The following is a 20873-nucleotide window of genomic DNA, read 5'->3' as shown; positions in this document are numbered from 1 at the left end:
TTTTCCACGGCACACTAGTGTAACGTTAGCGTGCCGGGCCTGAGCCGGGCCTGAGCCGGGCCTGAGCCGGGCCTGAGCCGGCCGGGCGGGTTCTCTACCTTGATCATGTGGGCCACGTAGCTCTCCGGTCCCGTGTAGTCCGTCTTGTTCTTCTCCCGGACCAGGACGATGAAGTACAGGTAGTTCCAGATGTTGTGCTCCAGCTTGATGTGCTCCTCAAACGACACCGTCTTGTTGTCAAACTTGTCCCGCTCCAGACCTGCAGCACAGAGACACACTCAGAGCTTCTGCTCCCGGCCCGGGTGGTCCTGGAACCAGAACCCGGGCGGTCCTGGAACCAGAACCCGGGCGGTCCTGGAACCAGAACCCGGGTCGTCCTGGAACCAGAACCCGGGTGGGCCTGGAACCAGAACCCGGGAGGCCCTGGAACCAGAACCCGGGCGGCCCGGAGGTTTCTACGCACCGCAGATGAAACACGTGGTCTTCAGGATCTCCTCCTTCTTCTGCTTCTCGCTCCTCAGGTCGGCGAAGGTGTCGATGATGACGCCGAAGATCAGGTTGAGGACGATGATGATGACGATGAAGTAGAAGAGCAGGTCGTAGACGACGCGGGCCGGAAACAGCGGCTCCTGCAGCAGGACGCAGAAATAAAGCCTCTCTGGACCTCTGAGGAACCGCTCAGTGCTTCTGAGCTGTGCATCCACAGATTAACACCTGAGTGTCTAAAGTCACATCCTGTTTCACTCATTCGCTGCTGGCAGCTGATACTGTTAACCAATAACCAGCAGAAGGTTACTTTATACTTTTAAGACTAATCTTAAAACTTCCCTTTGTGACAAAGCTTCTAGTCAGAGTGGCTCATGTTACCCTGAGCTATCTCTATAGTTATGGTTAAATCATAGAAAGTTGGGTTTTAGCGTATTTTATGACTGGATCCCTGTTTCTCTCCTATCAATGTTTCCTACAGCAGAAAACATGCAGATTAAAGCCCCGCTCTGATAAACAGCTACGATCTGAAGCTCTAAACCTCCAACGGTACACGGTGACATTTCAGGACAAAGTCGGTCCAAAAGGAGCAGAACTGCAAACGGCTGCAGCTTCAGGAAGCTTTAAGGAATCTACATTGTTGTTATATTACCTGTTGCTTTGATTTTAGTTGAATTTAAAAGAAAAACTAGGTTGTATTTGTCCTGCTTTCTAATATATGATCACATAATGTAATAAAATCATATTTTATCTTGCAGCAGGATAACCTGTCTACACCTTCATCTAAACCCAGGAGGTCACATGACTACCAGAGATGTTCCTGAGCTGCTTTCTTTATGTCCTGCAGCTTTCACGTCTCCGCTTCGTCCCCTTCGACTCGTCTCAGCCGTACGGTTCTGCAGAACCTCGTTAATGACCCGATAGTTTAAACCAGGGGATGCATCTGGAAGCTGGACCTGCAGACTTTGACCTTACGTTCTTGGACGGCTTGCGGAGGACGTCCCCCACTCCCCCGCCGTTCCTCAGCCCGTGGTTCAGGACGGTGACGATGCACATGAGCAGCGTGTCGCAGGCCCGCTCCGTGTTGGGCTCCTCTGGGGAACAGAAACGAGCCGCCGTTAGTCCCAGCCTGAGGTCAGGGTGGGCCGGGCCGAGGTTTTCGTCTTCCGTTAATTAATATTTACAGCGGTGAGAGGAAAAGCAGGACTGCTGCAGATATCAGCGGCCGGCGTCTTTCAGACGATCGATTCCACTAAAATCTCTACAAATATCGTCTCAGGAAGTTCAGCTTGACTTGCTGGAAATATTTCATCATTTGTTTAATGACTTCACTTTAGCTTCTGAAACACAAACTCTGCATTTAATCATTAGTGCAATAATTTAATTAATAATAAATGTATAAAATGGTAGAAATGTAGCATTCCTTGTGAGAAATATTCAACTGAAGGTCCCAAACTTTCTCTTAGTTTTAACGTAAACTAAAGGATGTTTTTTTAGCCCAGAAGTTCTGATTCTAAATTGAAATGAAAATTTTAGTATGTTTGTCATTTATCTTTTAAAGCTCTTTTTAAATAGAAATTTGTGCGACTAGCGGCATCCAGAACGTGTTCCCCGTGCTTCTCTGGGTCCAAACAGGACGAGCTGACAGCGTTTCTCAGGGGTTGAACATGGTGTTGGTTTCTCCCTAGACGATGTCAGAAACGGCTGCAGAGCAGAAGAGATCTGGATCTGACGGTACCACTCCGGTACCAGCGCTGATACCACTCTGGTACCGGAGGATTCCTGCAGCCTGATGATGTCGGCAGCAGTTCGGACTCACTCAGCCTTTACCCTTTTAACACCAAGGTGGTTTTATCTCTGAACCAACAGGCTGCATGATGTTCTCCAGGCATCGCTCACATGTCTGCAGATCTAGCATAAATCCCTGCTGGAGAACCTCAGAGCGGTTCTGTATGCGGTGAAGAAGCTCAGCTGGTTCTGAGAGGCGGACCTGTGCAGCTCTTACCTTCCTCCTCAGCCACCGTTTCCACCCTGGTCTCATCCGTGCAGCTGACTCCGTCTGCTGAGCACGACTTGAGGAAATCCTGCGAGGCTTCGGTCTGCTGCGGATCTGGACAACAGAACACAGAGACCCACCAGTACAACCGTGGTTCTGATCGTCCTCATCAGGCTCTGCTGGCCCAGAACCAAAACACACGCCCTACAGACACTTAGCTCCTGATAAGATGAGAACCTACACGTCCTAAAGAGAACCAGAACCAGAACCAGAACCAATCTGGACCCTCCATCAGAACCGTGATGGGCTGAACTGGCGCTCCTCAGGGATGTGTGTCGCCGCCCCTGAAGTTTTTGTGTCAGAACCAAATCAAGTCAAAGTTTATCGTCACATTTGCAGACGACTCTGTAACCGTCAGCCTCCTGCAGGACGAGGAGGACCGCGGTCCAGTTTCAGACCGGTCCATTCACTGGTTCTCTGCTTTGTACCACCACTGGTGGCGGAACCAGAATCGGGTCGCTACTCTGGACAATAAAATGTCTTTTCTGTCTTTTATTGAATCTGTCGGAACGTTTGGAACGGTGTTTCAAAGATTTGTGGTTCTGATATGAAGGAACTGAATCGGGCCTCGTCTGCACACCCAGTTCAGGCTTCCACCACCAGGAAGGAGGTTCACTGAGGCCCGAATGGCCAGAACAACCCGGTACCGGAGCTGTTTAAGTCCTGTTTAGATGGTTCTACATGAAATGTGCTGCTTGGAGTTCTGATATAATCTTCTAAACGGGTTTATCTCTGCAAACAGATTGACTCTCTGAGACAATAAAGCACAGGTGTCAAACTCAAGGCCCGCGGGCCAAATCCGGCCCGTCAAGGTAAATTATCCGGCCCTCAAGAGCCAAAAAAAAAGCATATCATGTCATAAAGTAGAGGCATATATCCTTTTAAAGTGTATAAAGTGGCTAACTGAGCCTCCTGTAAGTGTAACTCACCACAATATCATCTTTTTTTGCAGATAAACTGTTTAAACTGGGCCTAAGGGTGCTACTTTTATGTTACTGTGCATTTTTTATACTTCTATCTGAACTGGAATGAAATTATGAAATGAAAAGTATCGTCTATACACGTGCAACCGGCCCTTTTCATGACTTCATGATGCCAAAGTGGCCCCATATAGAAATGAGTTTGACACCTCTGCAATAAAGTTTTTCAATTCAACTCAAGAAGAATCGGATCCGTTTGTCGCTACACTGAACAGAACCGCTTGAGCTCCTGAAAGCCCGGTTCTGTGGTCCAACACGGCGCTCGTACCTGCAGAGATCTGCAGCAGAGGGTCCACCTCCATGATGAAGTCCTCCTTCAGGAAGAGGAAGCCCAGGATGGAGAAGAGGTAGACGAGGATGAGGGCGAGCAGCGCCGTCAGCAGGATGGAGCGGCCGTTGCGGGTCACGCTCTTGATCACGTTGAAGAGGGTCTCCTCCCGGTAGATCAGGTCAAAGAGCTGCAGAGAAGAACAGCCGTCAGCGGCGGGCCTCCTCCTGACAGGAGCACCTGGAGGAGGAGGAGGAGGAGGAGGGAGAGCTCTACCAGGATGCTGTAGAAGAGCTCATGGACAAAGAGTCCCAGCGTGGAGGTGAGGACGTAGGCCAGGTGGTAGAGGAACTCCACGTCCATCACCATGGCTTTGTAGCCCATGATGAAGGTCCCGTTGTTCCCCACGAAGCTCACCACGTACACCACCTTATTGATCAGCTGGAGACACAGACACCATGGTTAGGAGCTTCAGGAGCACAGCTTCAGCCTATACTGACAAGTTCCCAGGAAACGAGCAAAAGTTCTGTTAAAAAACTTCTGATCCAGTCAGTTCTGTCCGTTCTTCGCCCAATTAGCCAAAATCAAAGAGCCTGACGATTAAATATAAGGAATGCTGAGACACAGAGTTACTTCTTCAATAAGAATGAACGAGAGGCTGATTAAGAAAGCCTGGAACCAGGACTGGACCAGAACTTTTCAGCAGTGAGTCGTTTCTCACGTTGAGCGACCCGAGCAGGATGAGCGTGTTGCCGATGCCCAGATGGTAGATGGACCGGAGGATCAGCGCCAGCGTGAGCGGCTGCAGGCCGTACTGCTTGGAGACCAGGCCCAGGACGGAGAGTCCGGTCAGGATCCAGAACAGCATCAGCAGCATGGAGTCATCGATGGCTCCTGCACAGGTAGAGACCAACACCTGGCTGAGGGAGACGTCTGCACACTGTTACTAGGAGGATGATTTCAGGACAGCAGGAGACCATTCAACACCTGAGCCGATTTCACAGAGGATCCTCAGAGAAAAAGCAGCTCCTAGTGATGCTGTTTACGGAAATGTCTTAGATTTTTACCTCGGTGAGATAAAAAGTTATTCACTAAACATGTCAGGCCTTCAGAGAACTGCTAAAGTGGAAAATGTTAGGAGAGAGGAAGAACTTTTAGAGCCTCAGAGTCTGAAGCAGGAAGATGGAGGAAACAGAGAGAGCTGATTGGCTGATCTGCCTGAACAGAGAGAGCTGATTGGCTGATCCGCCTGAACAGTGGAGAAAATTAGCAAAGACGATTCTTTAAAAGTCATACAATTATTAATAGATTAATAGGAGTTTGATTTGTTTCAGCTGCCCGATGGGTTAAGGGCGATAGTTACGTAATTTTATTGAGGATAAATAAATACTAGGAAAAATATTGGCTCATGATAAAAAGTAGAAAAATTTACAGTTAATCTAGTTAAGATGAATTTGAATATTATTTACAGACTGTAAAATGCTCTCAGTAATAAACATTATAGAAGCCTCTGCCTCAACCCTGATGAAAAGAAATGTTCAAATTAAAACAAGCCTAAAATAATTATGACCTTCATCAGGTGATGGAGCTGATGGAAAACTCTGAGTGGAACCGAGTGTAAACACACAAAGAAGTGGTTCCAGTACTGATCTCTGAGGAACGCTCATTGGTTCCTCTCAGAGTCAGAATCCAGAGAACCTCCGCCTCGTCTTCAGCTGAACCTGAACAGGAACGGTCAACGTACCCTGGCCGGAGTCGTAGGGGTAGAAAAAGGCGATGATGAGGTTGATGAAGACGGCGAGGTTGAAGGAGATGGTCCCCCAGAGAGTCATCCTCCTGGAGAACCAGTAGAGAACGGGCATACTCCTCAGCTTCTTCTGCCACTCCATCTCCCCGTGCAGAAAGGACGTCTGCTCGAAGAAGTGCGTGACCTTGGAACCCTGCTCGTCCTGCTCCGTGGTGTTGAAAACCCGCACCTTGGACTCCTCGGTGAGAAACTCACAGATGGGATGGACGGGAAACACGATCTGCTCCATGCTGCGGTCCTCACGAACAATCTGGGGAGACATGAGACGAAGCAGGATTACAGCAGCACAGGTGCAGCAGGTGGAGCCTCCTAGACCGACTGGTGGTCAGCAGGCCTGCTCTGGTCAGAGCTCAGAGGCGACTCGTGAAGAGAGGAAAGGAACAGAGTCGGGTGATTAAAGCCAGACAACCTCTATCTGAGCAGTGAGCTGGTCGTAGTACTCCAGAGGATCCTGATCCACCACCTCAGCTGGAGCTGTGGACTTCAACATCTGAGACAGAGGACGGTTGTTGAGGTTCAGCTGCAGAAAAACAGAGAAGAGGCAGATGAGGATGAGGGAGGGAGGGATGAAGAATGGATGGATAATGGATGGATGGATGAAGGATGGATGGATGAAGGATGGATGAAGGATGGATGGATGAAGGATGGATGGATAATTGACAGATGAAGGATGGATGGATGAAGGATGGATGGATAATTGACAGATGAAGGATGGATGGATGAAGGATGGATGGATGAAGGATGGATGGATGAAGGATGGATGATAGATGGATGGATGGATGATGGATGGATGAAGGATGGATGGATGAAGGATGGATGGATGGATGAAGGATGGATGGATAATTGACAGATGAAGGATGGATGGATGAAGGATGGATGGATAATTGACAGATGAAGGATGGATGGATGAAGGATGGATGAAGGATGGATGGATTATAGATGAAGGATGGATGGATGGATGATGGATGGATGAAGGATGGATGAGGGATTGATGGATAATTGACAGATGAAGGATGGATGGATGAAGGATGGATGAAGGATGGATGAAGGATGGATGGATTATAGATGAAGGATGGATGGATGGATGATGGATGGATGAAGGATGGATGAAGGATGGATGGATAATTGACAGATGAAGGATGGATGGATGAAGGATGGATGATGGATGGATGAAGGATGGATGGATAATTGACAGATGAAGGATGGATGGATGAAGGATGGATGATGGATGGATGAAGGATGGATGGATGAAGGATGGATGAAGGATGGATGGATGAAGGATGGATGGATGGATGAAGGATGGATGGATGAAGGATGGATGGATGAATGATGGATGGATTAAGGATGGATGAAGGATGGATGGATGAAGGATGGATGGATGATGGATTAAGGATGGATGAAGGATGGATGGATGATGGATTAAGGATGGATGAAGGATGGATGGATGAAGGATGGATGGATGAAGGATGGATGAAGGATGGATGAAGGATGGATGGGTACCATGGAGGAGATGCCCTCCTCTCCCTCCTTGCCGTTCTTCGGGGGCTTCAGGAGGTTCTGCAGAACCTTGTTGTGTCTCGCCAGCTGAAAGACAGAAAGCAACGGGCTCAGCTGCTGCCGACCAGAACCGCCATCTGGACCAATCAGGTCGACCGGTGGAACATCCCGCCCTGCCAGGAGCCAATCAGGAGGCGGCGTTGACTCACCTGCTGAGCCAGGATGTAGATGTTGTGTCCCACCTCCCGAGGAGACACCTCCACCTCCACGTCCTCACACTCGCTGTCCTGGTGGTAGGCCTTCTTTATCTCGTCCACCTGCAGACACACGGTTAGAACCAACCGGACCGGTTAGAACCGACCGGACCGGTTAGAGCCAACCGGACCGGTACCAACAGCTCTAAGAACAGGCGGCCCGGTTCTGACCAGTTCTCTGGGCCGCAGGTTGAACAGGATCCTCTCAGCGTTCTCGTTGTCATGGCGGCTCTCCATCAGCGCCAGCAGCAGTTTGGACGCGTTGTCCTGGCAAACGGGGCGGGACAGAACCAGGGAACCATCAGAACCGCAAAAACCCAAACATTTAAATAAAGTTTATTATAGAAATTTATTACACAGTCAAATGCGACTCTTTGATTAAAATAAATCGGACCGATCCGTTTCACATTTGGACCAAACTGAACCCTGGAGGTAAGTCGGACTCGTTTCTAGTGAAGTTGGACTCCGCCAAGGTTGCCCTCTGTCGCTGATTCTGTTCATAACTTTTATGGACAGAATTTGTAGGCGCAGCCAAGGTGTAGAGGGGATCCGTTTTGGCGGCCGGGATGAAAACCAGTGCCTCCAAATCCGAGACCATGGTCTTGAACCGGAAAAGGGTAGAGTGCCTTCTCCGGGTTGAGGAGGATGTCCTGCCCCTAGTGGAGGAGTTCAAGTATCTTGGGGTCTTGTTCACGAATGAGGGGAAGATGGAGCGGGAGATCGACAGGCGGATTGGTGCAGCGTCTGCTGTGAAGCGGGCGCTGTACCGATCCATTGTGGTGAAAAGAGAGCTGAGCCAAAAGGAGAAGCTCTCGATTTACCGGTCGATCTACGTTCCTACGCTCATCTATGGTCACGAGCTTTGGGTCGTGACTGAAAGAACGAGATCCCGGATACAAGCGGCTGAAATGAGTTTTCTCCGTAGTGTGTCTGGGCTCTCCCTTAGAGATAGGGGGAGGAGCTCAGTCATCCGGGGAGGACTCAGAGTAGAGCCGCTGCTCTGGGCCTCCCTACCGAAGCTGCTACCCCCGCGACCCGACCCCGGATACGAGGAGAAGGATGGATGGATGGACTTTTATTCCTTAATTCTTGTTTATCTGCTTAAATTATTTTTTTGGTCCCCTTTAATCTTTTCTGGAAATCCTTAATTTCCTTTTGGTTCTGCACACATAAACCTGCCACTCGTTATAAAATAAACACAGACTTGCTGTCATGTCTTTCTAGCTAAGGTCCGGGTCGGTTCTGTAGAACAGCAGAGGGCGGACCCAGCATCGCTGCAGCCAGAACCGGAGGAGGAGCGGGCGACCCGGGTTACCTTCAGCTGCAGAACCATCTCCATGCGGTAGCGACACAGCGGGCTGATGTCGTTGAGGATCAGAGCCGTGATGATGTCGATGCCGTTGGACTCGTGGGTCACGATGCAGGTCTGCAGAGAACAGAGATCCGTGTCAGTAAGTCAGTTCCTGCTTTCAGAACATGTTCTTACAGCTGCTGTCGCTCTTACAGTTTCCCCCAAAACCCTCCTGGTCCCACAATACAAACACGAAGGAGACATAATGGTGATAATCAGCCACTGTGGGGCCGTGATTAACACTTTATGTTCTTAAAGGATCCTGTGTGATTCTTTTGGTCCCTTTTTGAATTTGTGTGGGAAGGTGAACGGTGGATTCCCGTATGTCAGGTCACAAATGTTTAGAAAGATGGCCGCCGGTGGGAATGACCTTCCTGCAGCGCTGACCTCAGTCACGTTTAAGACGTCTGGATTATTCTGACAAGCCGAGCCCAGAAAGCAAAGATTTAACTCCAAGAACAGTGGTTTGAAATTTCAGCCTGAATGATTCCAGAAACCTGCAGGTGGCGACGAAACGTCTGCAGTCAGGTGCAACTTTCTAAAAGACATTTAAAATACCAGAGTGGGAGTTTGTCCTCTACATAGATACATGTTTGAGCCTGTATGTATATTTATGAGCTTCTGTGGGCGAGGGAAAAGATTTGATTGTTTAAATAAAGTATGATCCGTTGCTATATGTGATAAACGCAGTCAGGTGTGAGGCGGTCCGGACCAAACCGGCCCACAGAACCTTCTCCAGAATCTTGGTACCTGGTTCTCCTGGCAGGGGCCCTGGCAGTACTCTGTGAGCGTCTCCAGGGTCTGGATGATCAGGTGGACGTTGGACTCGTTGATGTAGAGGCCCAGCAGGCCCAGCCCGCCGGTGGTGCTGCCACACATGATGTCCAGGAACTGCAGCGTCTCACACACCAGGTTGTAGTTGGTCTTGTTGTTCTGGCTCCGCAGAAAGTTCTGCAAACACATAAACCATAAATCACCAGAACACGACCTGTCCTGCTGGTCCGTGTCCCGGATGAGTCCTCAAAGGTCACACTGCGCTTCCTCTAACAGCCACCAGATGGTGCTATGACGGTTAAATGTGTCAACCAGGACCGGAGCGGTTGGTTCAGTCCAAATGTGACCTAACCAGATCCCACGCAGACACGCTGGGTCTGAACCAGACCGAATCAGTACTGGAGATGTTTACCTGTGTACCTTTGGTAATTAACTTGTAGTGTTAGTTATTTACCATAACCTATGATGTTGTTAGTTATTAACCAACCCGTTGGCCCTGGTTGTTATTGGTAGTTGGTTAACATAAACTGACACAAAGATTCCTGATGTTCATTGGTAGCTGAACCCAGCCTTTGTTTTGTATCGGGTACTAGTTGACGTAAACTAACCCACATTTACTGGTTAAATGTGGTTTGTCAACATTAACCCACCTGCAGGTCATCTAAGGAAAGTCCTGGTTAATTAACATTGACTAACCCACAGGTCCTGGTTAGATTTAGTTGGTAGGTAAAATTGACTAACTGTTAGCTCCTGGTTAGATTTGGGTGACTAGTTAACATTAACTAGCCGTTAGCTCCTGGTTGGAGGTGGTTGGTTAGTTAACATGAACTAGCCGTTAGCTCCTGGTGAGAGATGGTTGGTTAGTTAACATTAACTAGCCGTTAGCTCCTGATTAGAGGTGGTTGGTTAGTTAACATTAACCCACCTGCAGGTCATTGTTGTGGTTGGTTAGTTAACATTAACCCACCTGCAGGTCATTGTTGTGGTTGGTTAGTTAACATTAGCTAGCCGTTAGCTCCTGGTTAGACATGGTTGGTTAGTTAACATAAACTAGCCGTTAGCTCCTGGTTAGACGTGGTTGGCTGGTTAACATTAACTAGCCGGTAGCTCCTTGTTAGAGGTGGTTAGTTAGTTAACATTAACTAGCCGTTAGCTCCTGGTTAGACGTGGTTGGTTAGTTAACATTAACCCACCTGCAGGTCATTGTTGTGGTTGGTTAGTTAACATTAACTAGCTGTTAGCTCCTGGTTACAGGTGGTTGGTTAGTTAACATTAACTAGCCGTTAACTCCTGGTTAGACGTGGTTGGCTGGTTAACATTAACTAGCCGGTAGCTCCTTGTTAGAGGTGGTTAGTTAGTTAACATGAACTAGCTGTTAGCTCCTGATTAGAGGTGGTTGGTTGGTTAACATTAACCCACCTGCAGGTCATTGTTGTGGTTGGTTAGTTATCATTAACCCACCTGCAGGTCATTGTTGTGGTTGGTTAGTTAACAGTAACTAGCCGTTAGCTCCTGGTTAGAGGTGGTTGGTTAGTTAACATTAACCCACCTGCAGGTCATTGTTGTGGTTCTCACACAGCAGCTGCAGGAACCTCAGGATGGGCTTCATGATGGTAACCGCGGGTCCCATCTCCGTCTCCACCTCCCGCTGCTCCTCTGCAGGCAGCGCCGGCAGGGCGGAGGCCCCAGACACCGGGGCGATGGACTGACCCTGGACCAAGAGAGGATGACCTCCAGAACCAGGGAGAACCAGTGTTGCAGAACCACCTTTACAAGCAGAAATATCCGTCAGCAACTGGAGTTTAACATCCCTACCCTAACCTGAGCTCCTGGAACCTGAGTTTAAGGGTTCAGGTTCTGTTGAAACGTGAACCGTAGACTCACCGGCCTCCAGCTCCTTCTCGCTGGCCTTGTGCGTCATTTCACCCACGTTCACAGAAACCGTTGCTTTGATGTCCGTCTGCGCTTCTTTCATCCGGTCATGAAGAACTTTGAAGAACTTCTCTGACTTGTTGTCGCCCATCATCAGCTTGTAGAAGGAGTTCTGCAGAGAACCAGGAGACGAAGCTTTTCACTAACGGCTGCAGATGTCTGGGTGCAAATCCAGTTTCTTCTGCTGCTATCGTCTGATAACAGAGACCGTTTATGGGACCGGTCCTGTTCTAAGCTTCTTTTAGATCGTACGTGGTGTTCCTCTGCTGGATGTTATGGAGCCATCAGGGAACCAATGGAGCAGCATGTTAAAACACAAGGAATTAGTTGCATTTATTCTTAAAAGTGATGTTTAAGCAAATTTCAAAGGAATCCACAAAAATCTAAGAAAAGAGAAGAAAATGAGGAACGTTCTCTGGTTCTATGAAGATTTAAGAACATTATTTTGTATCAGTTTTTTGGGTCTGGTTTGTCCTGTTGTCACTTTTCACAGATTCAGTGTATTTCTGTCAGCCAGCCAGTGGCTCCTAGATGTTCTGAGATGTTTTAATTTCATGCTTATTTTCTTCCGGTGTTAGGTTTCATTTATTCTTTTATTTTAAGCACCGCAGGTATTTTTAGCTGGTTCTAAAGGTGCCGTCCGCCTAAACTGGACCAAAGCAGTAGTCTTGTGCTTCCTGACCCGCCGGGTGTGTCACCTGTATCTCCGTGTTCCCTCCCTCCAGCAGACAGATGGCCAGCTGGATGCTCTCCTGGAAGATCTTGTCGTTCTTGGAGCTCATCACCAGGTCCGTGAACAGCTTGGTTCCTCCTTCTCGGTCCAGACGGCACTGGATGGCCGCCACCGCCGCCCAGTCGCGCTCCTGTTCGCCTCCTGACTCAAGCACAGCGGGACACGCAGTATGGTTACCGTTCAGTCTGAGATGACCTGATAGAGAATAAAAACTGATCTAATGCAGGTTACTGATCACACAGGGAAATTAAAAGTTGATGTAACTCCTATTGATCCAAATTCTTCAAAGACTGCAGACAGTGATGGTCTGTTGGCAGAGAATTTGACTCGCGGATTCAACCGAAGAAATCCAAGGTGATTTTTTTATTTCATGTTTTAGGTTCTTGGTATTTATTGTACACATGACCTTTGTACAATAAGTCTGCTGAGCGCCTGTTTAAGCCCAGCGTCTGGTGGCCGGGTCCAGAATCAGGTCCAGGAGACGGAGCTAACAGCGGCCTGCAGGCTTCCTGGTCAGTCCCTGTTCTCTCTGGTGCCCTCCAGGGGGCGCTGCTGAGCACTGAAGGCCAGCGCATCCACAGACATCCAAGGCAGAACCGTCACTGAACTGAACAGAACTGAACAGAACCAGTTTACTTCTGGCCCAGCAGAGTGAACTGAAACACGGAGATGATGCCAGAAGAACCTGGGACTCCATGTTTCTAGAAGAGTAAAACAGTATTTGCCCACCAGCTTATTTTGGTGTTCTTATACGACATGAATGAACCGATTAATTAGGAAAAGATCCAGCAGTTCCCGTCTATTCACTCAGGAGGATAAATGTGTCACCAGGTCGGTGTCTCTACTCTCTCTGTCACCTTCATCTTCAGCAAAGGCATCAGAAACGTGGAGAACGCCTTCAGACTCAGCAGCTCTTTAAAAAAATGTTATAATTTTTTACAGCAACCAGGAATTTAATGAATCCCCTGTTTTCTGAGCGGGTTTAAGGAATCATGAGACATCTATCAGTAACAACATCAAACACAAACTTATCTGAAGGCGAGATGCTCAAGCCTTAAGGACCTGATATGGCAGGAGAATAAAAGGATGAAACTCAGGTAACTTTGGTCATTTCTAAATAAATTCAGAGTGAAAACTGTCAGAAACTTGGAACAGAGAATGAAAGTCTAGTTTCCTTTCCTTCATGTTTATCTAATCATGAATCATTTAATCCTTCTTCTTTTCTGACTCTTCTCTGACTCAGCAGATGCCCTAACTTCGGGTCTTTTATTGTGAAGGAACAACAGGAAGTGTTTACCTGCAACTCCCAGCTCAGCCAGCTCGTTTTTCTGGTTGATCTTCTTATTGGAAAACAGATAATTCTGCAGCAGGACTTTCCGCAGCGACATCCCCTGAATTAAAGCAACCAGGAAGAGAAAAAGAGGAAAATTAAGGATTTGGTGTCATTTCTCCACTTTACTGAATATGTTTTAAAGGGACTGTCTCTCTTTTAGAGGCATCGCATCCACAGAAATTATGTTTTTGTATCTTTTTCCAGGATCTCCTGGAGCCAGGCTCCCAGATCAATCAGCGGAGGAGGTTGACCTTTGACCCTCAGGCTCACAGACCTTTTCATCAAAGTCCAGCGTTCTGATGAGCATCTCCTGCAGCGTCCTCAGGACTTTGATGCACAGCTTCTCCTCAGAGCTCATCAGCGCCTTGGTGTGCTGGATCAGCCTGCGCAGCGGACAGAGCCGTGAGCACCGTTTCCCAGCATGCCTCTGGCAGAGAGCGCGGCGGACGTTATAAGTGTAAGTCCTACTTGGAGATGAAGCCTCCGGACTCGCAGCGCTGCCGGGCGTCGGTCCCCTCCAGGAAGAGCAGCTCTGGCTGATGGAGGACGTCCACCAGCACGGAGAGCTCCGCGTTGACCAGCGGCTTCAGGCGGTCCTCCAGAGTGTTGATGATGTCCTGGAAGACGTCAGGGAGGACGTTAGAGCCTCACCTGCCGGGCGACACCTGAGACTGAGGGAAGGTGAGGGCTGCGTGTACCTGCAGCTTCTCGATGATGTTCTTGTAGTCCCAGGGGTTGCTGGAGACGATGGGCCTGGAGGAGCGGGTGGAGGACTTGTAGTTGGGGTTGGAGCGGGACAGCGTGTTCTGAGCCGAGCTGGCCAGCACGTTGTTGATCTGGGCCTCCAGCTCCAGAGGCAGCGAGATGGAGCGGTTCTTAGCTGAAGACACCCAGAAGGAAACAGCTTTCAGGGTTCAGGGAGGAGAAGCTCCTCCAGAACCGACGTAGGAATCACACAAACCAGCAACACGACGTCCAGATCGTCTGAAACAAACTCCTGCAGTGGACGTCAACATGAGGACAGAGACACAGACACCGGGTTCTGGACCAGAACCTCACCGGGTCACACATGCAACGCTTAGAGTGGAAGAACCTTGATATAAATCTGAATTAACCGTCTTTTCCTGGAGGGTTTTGGAGGCGGGGGATACAGGAACCGTAAACCAGCAGCAGGTGAAACAGTTTTAACCCCAGATTTCCTCTTTTAGCCCCTTTCTGCTCCGTTAATCAGACCCAGTCTGGAAAACTAATGAATGCAGCTCATCAGGAGGGACCTGACCCAATTCAGTTCAATTTAATTCATATAACGCCAATTCAAGTCATCTCAAGGCTCTTTCCAAAGTCAGACTCCATCAGATCCTCCAGGTTGGTGAGAAAGTTTCCTCTCTAAGGAAACCCAGCAGGTTGCATCAAGTCTCTCCAAGCAGCATTCACTCCTCCTGAAAGAGCGTAGAGCCACAGTGGACAGTCGTCTGCATTGTTGATGGCTTTGCAGCAATCCCTCATACTGAGCATGCATGAAGCGACAGTGGAGAGGAAAACTCCCCTTTAACAGGGAGGAGAACCTCCAGCAAAACCAGAACCAGGCTCAGTGTGAACGCTCATCTGCCTCCACCCACTGGGGCTTAGAGAAGACAGAGCAGAGACACAGAAAGCACAGAAGCTCACATTGACCCAGGAGTACTTTCTATGTTAGAGAAGACAGAGCAGAGACACAGAAAGCTCAGAAGCTCACATTGACCCAGGAGTACTTTCTATGTTAGAGAAGACAGAGCAGAGACACAGAAAGCACAGAAGCTCACATTGACCCAGGAGTACTTTCTATGTTAGAGAAGACAGAGCAGAGACACAGAAAGCACAGAAGCTCACATTGACCCAGGAGTACTTTCTATGTTAGAGAAGACAGAGCAGAGACACAGAAAGCACAGAAGCTCACATTGACCCAGGAGTACTTTCTATGGTAGATGGTAATGGAGGATGATCTGCCTCCCCTGATGATGTCACAGCTAACAGAACAAACAGTCCAGGTGACAGAAACAGGAAGCAGGTTGTGTCGGGGGGGACGGCTGGGAGTGGGCGGAGCCACAGGTGTGTTACCTGTGAGGGACAGCGTCTTGATGCAGGTCTCCACCTGTCCTCTGTGCTGCTGCTGCAGCCAGGGACAGTCCAGCAGCCGGACGGAGGACTGGAGCAGCTGGATCACGATGGTGTGGTGGGTCTGGTGGAGAGAAGAGACGTGAGCGTGAGCAGAACCAGCGGTGGGGGGGTGGGGGGGGCAGAGCCCGGCTGGAAAGCGTCGCCCACCTGCAGAGACGTGCTGTTCTCAGAGAAGGGCGAGCTGAAGAAGGCGTTGATGGTGTCGAACACCACGTTGATGATGTACTTCTCCAGGACCGGGTCGGACAGACGCTTCTCGCGTTTATTGCAGACCTGCAGGAGAAGCAGCATCACATATTCACCTGCTCTGGACCCGAGACCCGAATGTAAAAAGAAACGGCTCTGATGGCATCCTGATCTCCTCACTGTCCCTAAAAGCTGTGACCCGGTTTGTCCGGTTCTGGGTGTTCGGGTCGGCCAACGTTACCCGGGCCATGTCCACGGTGAAGTCCTCAAAGAGCTTCCAGATGTGGTTGGAGGTGTAGATCTCCTTCATCTCCACCTCGGTGTCCACGTAGCAGTGGTTCACAAAGTTCACGTAGGCGACCTTCACCTGCAACCAGACAGGCACAGGTCAGCCTCCCTGCAGCCCGGCACCACAACCAGAACCCGTCCGGGTCCAGGCACCTCGGTGATGCAGTCCTCGTGCGTCACCACCCGGACCACGTCCTCCAGCGGCAGCAGCGACGTGCATTTGATCTCCGTGTAGACGTTCTTCCCCTCGGCGCAGGCGGCCAGCAGCTCCACCAGGGAGATGTGGTACCTTCAGGGGAGACACGGTGCCGGGTCAGAGAGGTTCTGGAGGCTCTGGGTCAACAGGCTAAACACAGCAGAACTTCTCCTCCATGGTTCTGCTGCCAGGAGTCCAGTGTTTCCTATACACACCCTCCTGGTAGAGATGCATGAAAACCACATTTATCTTCTACTGCTGGAAAGGTTTGAAAAATCTAAACTTTTGGTTTAAATAAATTAATTTGTTAGGGAGGAAAAAAAATCCAAAAAAGTGTTTTTATAACAAATTTACTGGTTCAACAAATTCTGGCTTCACCAACGAAGCTTCAGAATCCCAGAAAGCTGTTTCCACCTTATTTTCCTCTGCCTTATTTCTATTTTGTATTTTTTATTCTTATTTTCTTATCTACTTCTTTTTGATCCACTGTATAAACGAGGACACGCTGTATATACCTGATGCACCTTGTCCTACTTTTGGCTCCTTCTACTGATTACTGAGCCGATGTGAGATCAATAAAGCCTATCTTATCTTCTTATCTTCTTATCTTATCTCTGTGAATGTTCCACTCTTTAAGAGAAGAAGAGCTCCAGCAGGTGTTTGATGAAGAGCGGCCGACAGAGACGAGGATCTAAACCAGAGCGCCGACCCTCTGCAGCCGCCATCTTGGGCTCGCCGGTCGCCATGACAGCAACGAGACGCCACGGGCCTGAAGAGGCTTTCCTGTCCCAGCGCCACAGACGTCAGCGTTCGCTCAGCTCCACCGACCTTCAGCTGGACCCATGGGTTGTGGGTACTGTTTCACCGATGCCATTTTTGGCCTGATAACAATAAACACTGATGTGTGTATATATATATGAAGAACTGCATACTACTTAGGGTAGTAGAACTTTTTATTACCTACCTGGAATGGGTGACAATAGTTAAATAAACTTTTGACTCCCAAAGGCCAAAATAGTGCAACTTTCATGACCTTCTATAACACGTATAATACTAGTCAGGAGAGAGAAGGCTGCGTTCAAGTGACATCCAAACATCAAAATGGTATCAGTGCCTATTTGTTGGTACTCGCTGATACCGATACCAACATTTTAGTGCTGGATCAGAACCCCGTCCCATACTGGTATCGGTATCGGTGCAACACGCGTTGTTGGCGGAGGATGTAGCTACCTGAGCGGGCTGCTCTCGCCGACGCCCTCCCTGCTCTCGGCCATCAGCTCCAGCATGGCGTTGAAGGAAGCCTTGTCGTTGTAGAAGACGACCACGTCCTCGCCCGCGTTGGTCAGCTGAAGGGAGGCAGGGGGAACGGCGTGAGAACGCGTGCGGACGCGCCGGCGGCTCGGCGGACGTGGCGCCACTGGCGGCGGCCTCACCTCGGTCATGATCATGTCCTGGCACTTCTTCACGTACTTCCCCTCCGCCTTGATGATGGTGTGCAGGAAGTTGAGGTACTGGACGTGGCGGCCATGCGTGGCCAGGCAGTGGATGAAGTGCTGCAGCACGCTCTCAGAGATCTCACTGCACAGCTGGTAGTTGTTGCTGAAGATGTGCTGCACCGTCTCTGCCTCCTGCAGCTGCAGGAAGGATCAGAACCAGGATCAGAACCAGGATCAGAGCCAGGATTAGAATCAGGATCAGAACCAGGATCAGAACCAGGATCAGAGCCAGGATCAGGGCCAGGATCAGAGCCAGGATCAGAGCCAGGATCAGAAACAGGGTCAGAGCCAGGATAGGAGCCAGGATCAGGATCAGAGCCAGGATCAGGATCAGGATCAGAACCAGGATCAGGATCAGGGTCAGGATCAGAGCCAGGATCAGATCAGAACCAGGATCAGAGCCAGGATCAGAACCAGGATCAGAACCAGGATCAGAGCCAGGATCAGAACCAGGATCAGGATCAGGATCAGAGCCAGGATCAGGATCAGGATCAGAACCAGGATCAGGATCAGGGTCAGGATCAGAGCCAGGATCAGATCAGAACCAGGATCAGAGCCAGGATCAGAACCAGGATCAGAACCAGGATCAGAGCCAGGATCAGAACCAGGATCAGGACCAGGATCAGAACCAGGATCAGGATCAGGGTCAGGATCAGAGCCAGGATCAGATCAGAACCAGGATCAGAGCCAGGATCAGAACCAGGATCAGAACCAGGATCAGAGCCAGGATCAGAGCCAGGATCAGATCAGAACCAGGATCAGAGCCAGGATCAGAACCAGGATCAGAACCAGGATCAGAACCAGGATCAGAGCCAGGATCAGAACCAGGATCAGAGCCAGGATCAGATCAGAACCAGGATCAGAGCCAGGATCAGATCAGAACCAGGATCAGAACCAGGATCAGAGCCAGGATCAGAACCAGGATCAGGATCAGGATCAGAGCCAGGATCAGAAACAGGGTCAGAACCAGGATCAAAGCCAGGGTCAGAACCAGGATCAGAACCAGGATCAGAGCCAGGATCAGAGCCAGGATCAGAACCAGGATCAGAGCCAGGATCAGAGCCAGGATCAGAACCAGGATCAGAGCCAGGATTAGAGCCAGGATCAGAACCAGGATCAGAGCCAGGATCAGAGCCAGGATCAGAACCAGGATCAGGATCAGAACCAGGATCAGAGCCAGGATCAGAACCAGGATCAGGATCAGAACCAGGATCAGAGCCAGGATCAAAACCAGGGTCAGAACCAGGATCAGAACCAGGATCAGGATCAAAACCAGGATCAGAGCCAGGATCAGTACCAGGATCAGAACCAGGATCAGAGCCAGGATCAGGATCAGAGCCAGGATCAGAGCCAGGATCAGAGCCAGGATCAGAAACAGGGTCAGAGCCAGGATCAGAACCAGGATCAGAACCAGGATCAGGATCAGAACCAGGATCAGAGCCAGGATCAGAGCCAGGATCAGAGCCAGGATTAAAACCAGGGTCAGAACCAGGATCAGAACCAGGATCAGGATCAGAACCAGGATCAGAGCCAGGATCAGTACCAGGATCAGAACCAGGATCAGAGCCAGGATTAGAACCAGGATCAGAACCAGGATCAGGATCAGAGCCAGGATCAGAGCCAGGATCAGAGCCAGGGTCAGAACCAGGGTCAGAACCAGGGTCAGAACCAGGATCAGAGCCAGGATTAGAACCAGGATCAGAACCAGGATCAGGATCAGAGCCAGGATCAGAGCCAGGATCAGAACCAGGGTCAGAACCAGGATTAGAGCCAGGATCAGAACCAGGATCAGAACCAGGATCAGGGTCAGAGCCAGGATCAGAGCCAGGATTAGAGCCAGGATCAGAGCCAGGATCAGAGCCAGCATCAAAACCAGGGTCAGAACCAGGATCAGAACCAGGATGAGAGCCAGGATAAGAACCAGGATCGCTTCGCTCTCAGAGAGCTTGTAATGATCAGTTATAAAAGCAGAAAACATGTTTTTATATCTCTGTCTGCAGGAGGTCGTCTCAAGCTGACGTCCCTCACTAACTTTCTGCTCACTTTATATCCTAATAATGTCCATCTTGGGTTTTATAGAAAACATTTAAGGTTAATATTTGGGGTAAATTAATCATAGCGATGATTATTGGTGATTTTTGTGAAAGACAGAGTCTCCATGGATAAAAAAAGTGTTTAACTTTAACATTTTGATGTTTAATTATGTCTTTCCTGAGAAACAGTAATTTTCCAATTAAATATTTAATCTTCTCTGACCCCCAGTGGGTGGAGGCAGATGAGCGTTCACACTGAGCCTGGTTCTGGTTCTGCTGGAGGTTCTCCTCCCTGTTAAAGGGGAGTTTTCCTCTCCACTGTCGCTTCATGCATGCTCAGTATGAGGGATTGCTGCAAAGCCATCAACAATGCAGACGACTCCAAAGTCTGAGTCCAAACATTATGGAGTTCCTACATTGACCACATGGTGGCACTGTTCTCAAATATAATTGTGTCTTTAAAAATAAGTTCAACTTTACACATTTGTTTTATTGCCAACTCTTATTTCAAGACAATTTTACATAGTTTCAGTTCCCTTTCTGCAGCATACCGTATTTTTCAGAATATAAGGCGCACATAAAATCCTTAACGAAGGTGCTCCTTATATATGATTACCGATGCGCTTACCGACTGATTTTTATGTGGTACAATGCGCTCAAAAATAACGGTACACTGTGTCACTAACTGAGGACCCCTGAGCTGTCTACCAGACTGCCTGACTGTAATGTCTAAAATAGAATTGCATTCATGTAAGGCAGCCTGGAGTACGTGCTAGCACCAATAAACCTAGTAAGTTCATTAACATAAAGTTTATTTTGGCCTTATGTTAGAAACAGGGCAGTGTAGTCCAGCTATGTGAAGGGGCGCACTGCAGAAAGGGAACTAATAGTACTGTAAGTAAAATTTAATTGAAATTAGTGTATTTTTCTTTTATCTGAGCAGCTAAATAAGACTATTTGCCAATGGAATGAGTGTTTTCACTCTTAAATAAGATAATTAGATATCCTGCTCTGAAGTAAGGAGATAAATTAAATTGTTCTTATTT

The 20873-nt window shown here is 49.0% G+C and overlaps 1 protein-coding gene across 2 annotated transcripts in view; it reads right to left on the bottom strand.

Moving 5' to 3' along the window:
• itpr3 (inositol 1,4,5-trisphosphate receptor, type 3) overlaps nt 1-20873 on the bottom strand; it is a 68119-nt gene that overhangs the window by 3246 nt on the left and 44000 nt on the right. For both annotated transcript variants that reach the window (XM_036143211.1, XM_036143214.1), the window contains 27 exons: nt 17732-17932; nt 17529-17644; nt 16256-16391; nt 16056-16181; nt 15776-15901; nt 15569-15689; nt 14170-14351; nt 13940-14088; nt 13746-13854; nt 13436-13529; nt 12104-12279; nt 11358-11517; nt 11023-11240; nt 9450-9650; nt 8664-8774; nt 7520-7615; nt 7304-7411; nt 7098-7181; nt 6007-6117; nt 5535-5847; nt 4512-4684; nt 4067-4231; nt 3791-3980; nt 2492-2596; nt 1462-1580; nt 464-629; nt 99-259 (listed from right to left, as the gene is read on the bottom strand). In XM_036143211.1, the coding sequence (XP_035999104.1) occupies nt 99-259; nt 464-629; nt 1462-1580; nt 2492-2596; nt 3791-3980; nt 4067-4231; nt 4512-4684; nt 5535-5847; nt 6007-6117; nt 7098-7181; nt 7304-7411; nt 7520-7615; nt 8664-8774; nt 9450-9650; nt 11023-11240; nt 11358-11517; nt 12104-12279; nt 13436-13529; nt 13746-13854; nt 13940-14088; nt 14170-14351; nt 15569-15689; nt 15776-15901; nt 16056-16181; nt 16256-16391; nt 17529-17644; nt 17732-17932 (4017 nt within the window). The remainder of the gene's footprint in view (nt 1-98; nt 260-463; nt 630-1461; nt 1581-2491; nt 2597-3790; nt 3981-4066; nt 4232-4511; nt 4685-5534; nt 5848-6006; nt 6118-7097; nt 7182-7303; nt 7412-7519; nt 7616-8663; nt 8775-9449; nt 9651-11022; nt 11241-11357; nt 11518-12103; nt 12280-13435; nt 13530-13745; nt 13855-13939; nt 14089-14169; nt 14352-15568; nt 15690-15775; nt 15902-16055; nt 16182-16255; nt 16392-17528; nt 17645-17731; nt 17933-20873) is intronic.

Source organism: Fundulus heteroclitus, chromosome 1, assembly GCF_011125445.2.
Source record: "Fundulus heteroclitus isolate FHET01 chromosome 1, MU-UCD_Fhet_4.1, whole genome shotgun sequence".
Classification (NCBI taxonomy): domain Eukaryota; kingdom Metazoa; phylum Chordata; class Actinopteri; order Cyprinodontiformes; family Fundulidae; genus Fundulus; species Fundulus heteroclitus.
This window is presented reverse-complemented; position numbering and strand designations above follow the sequence as displayed.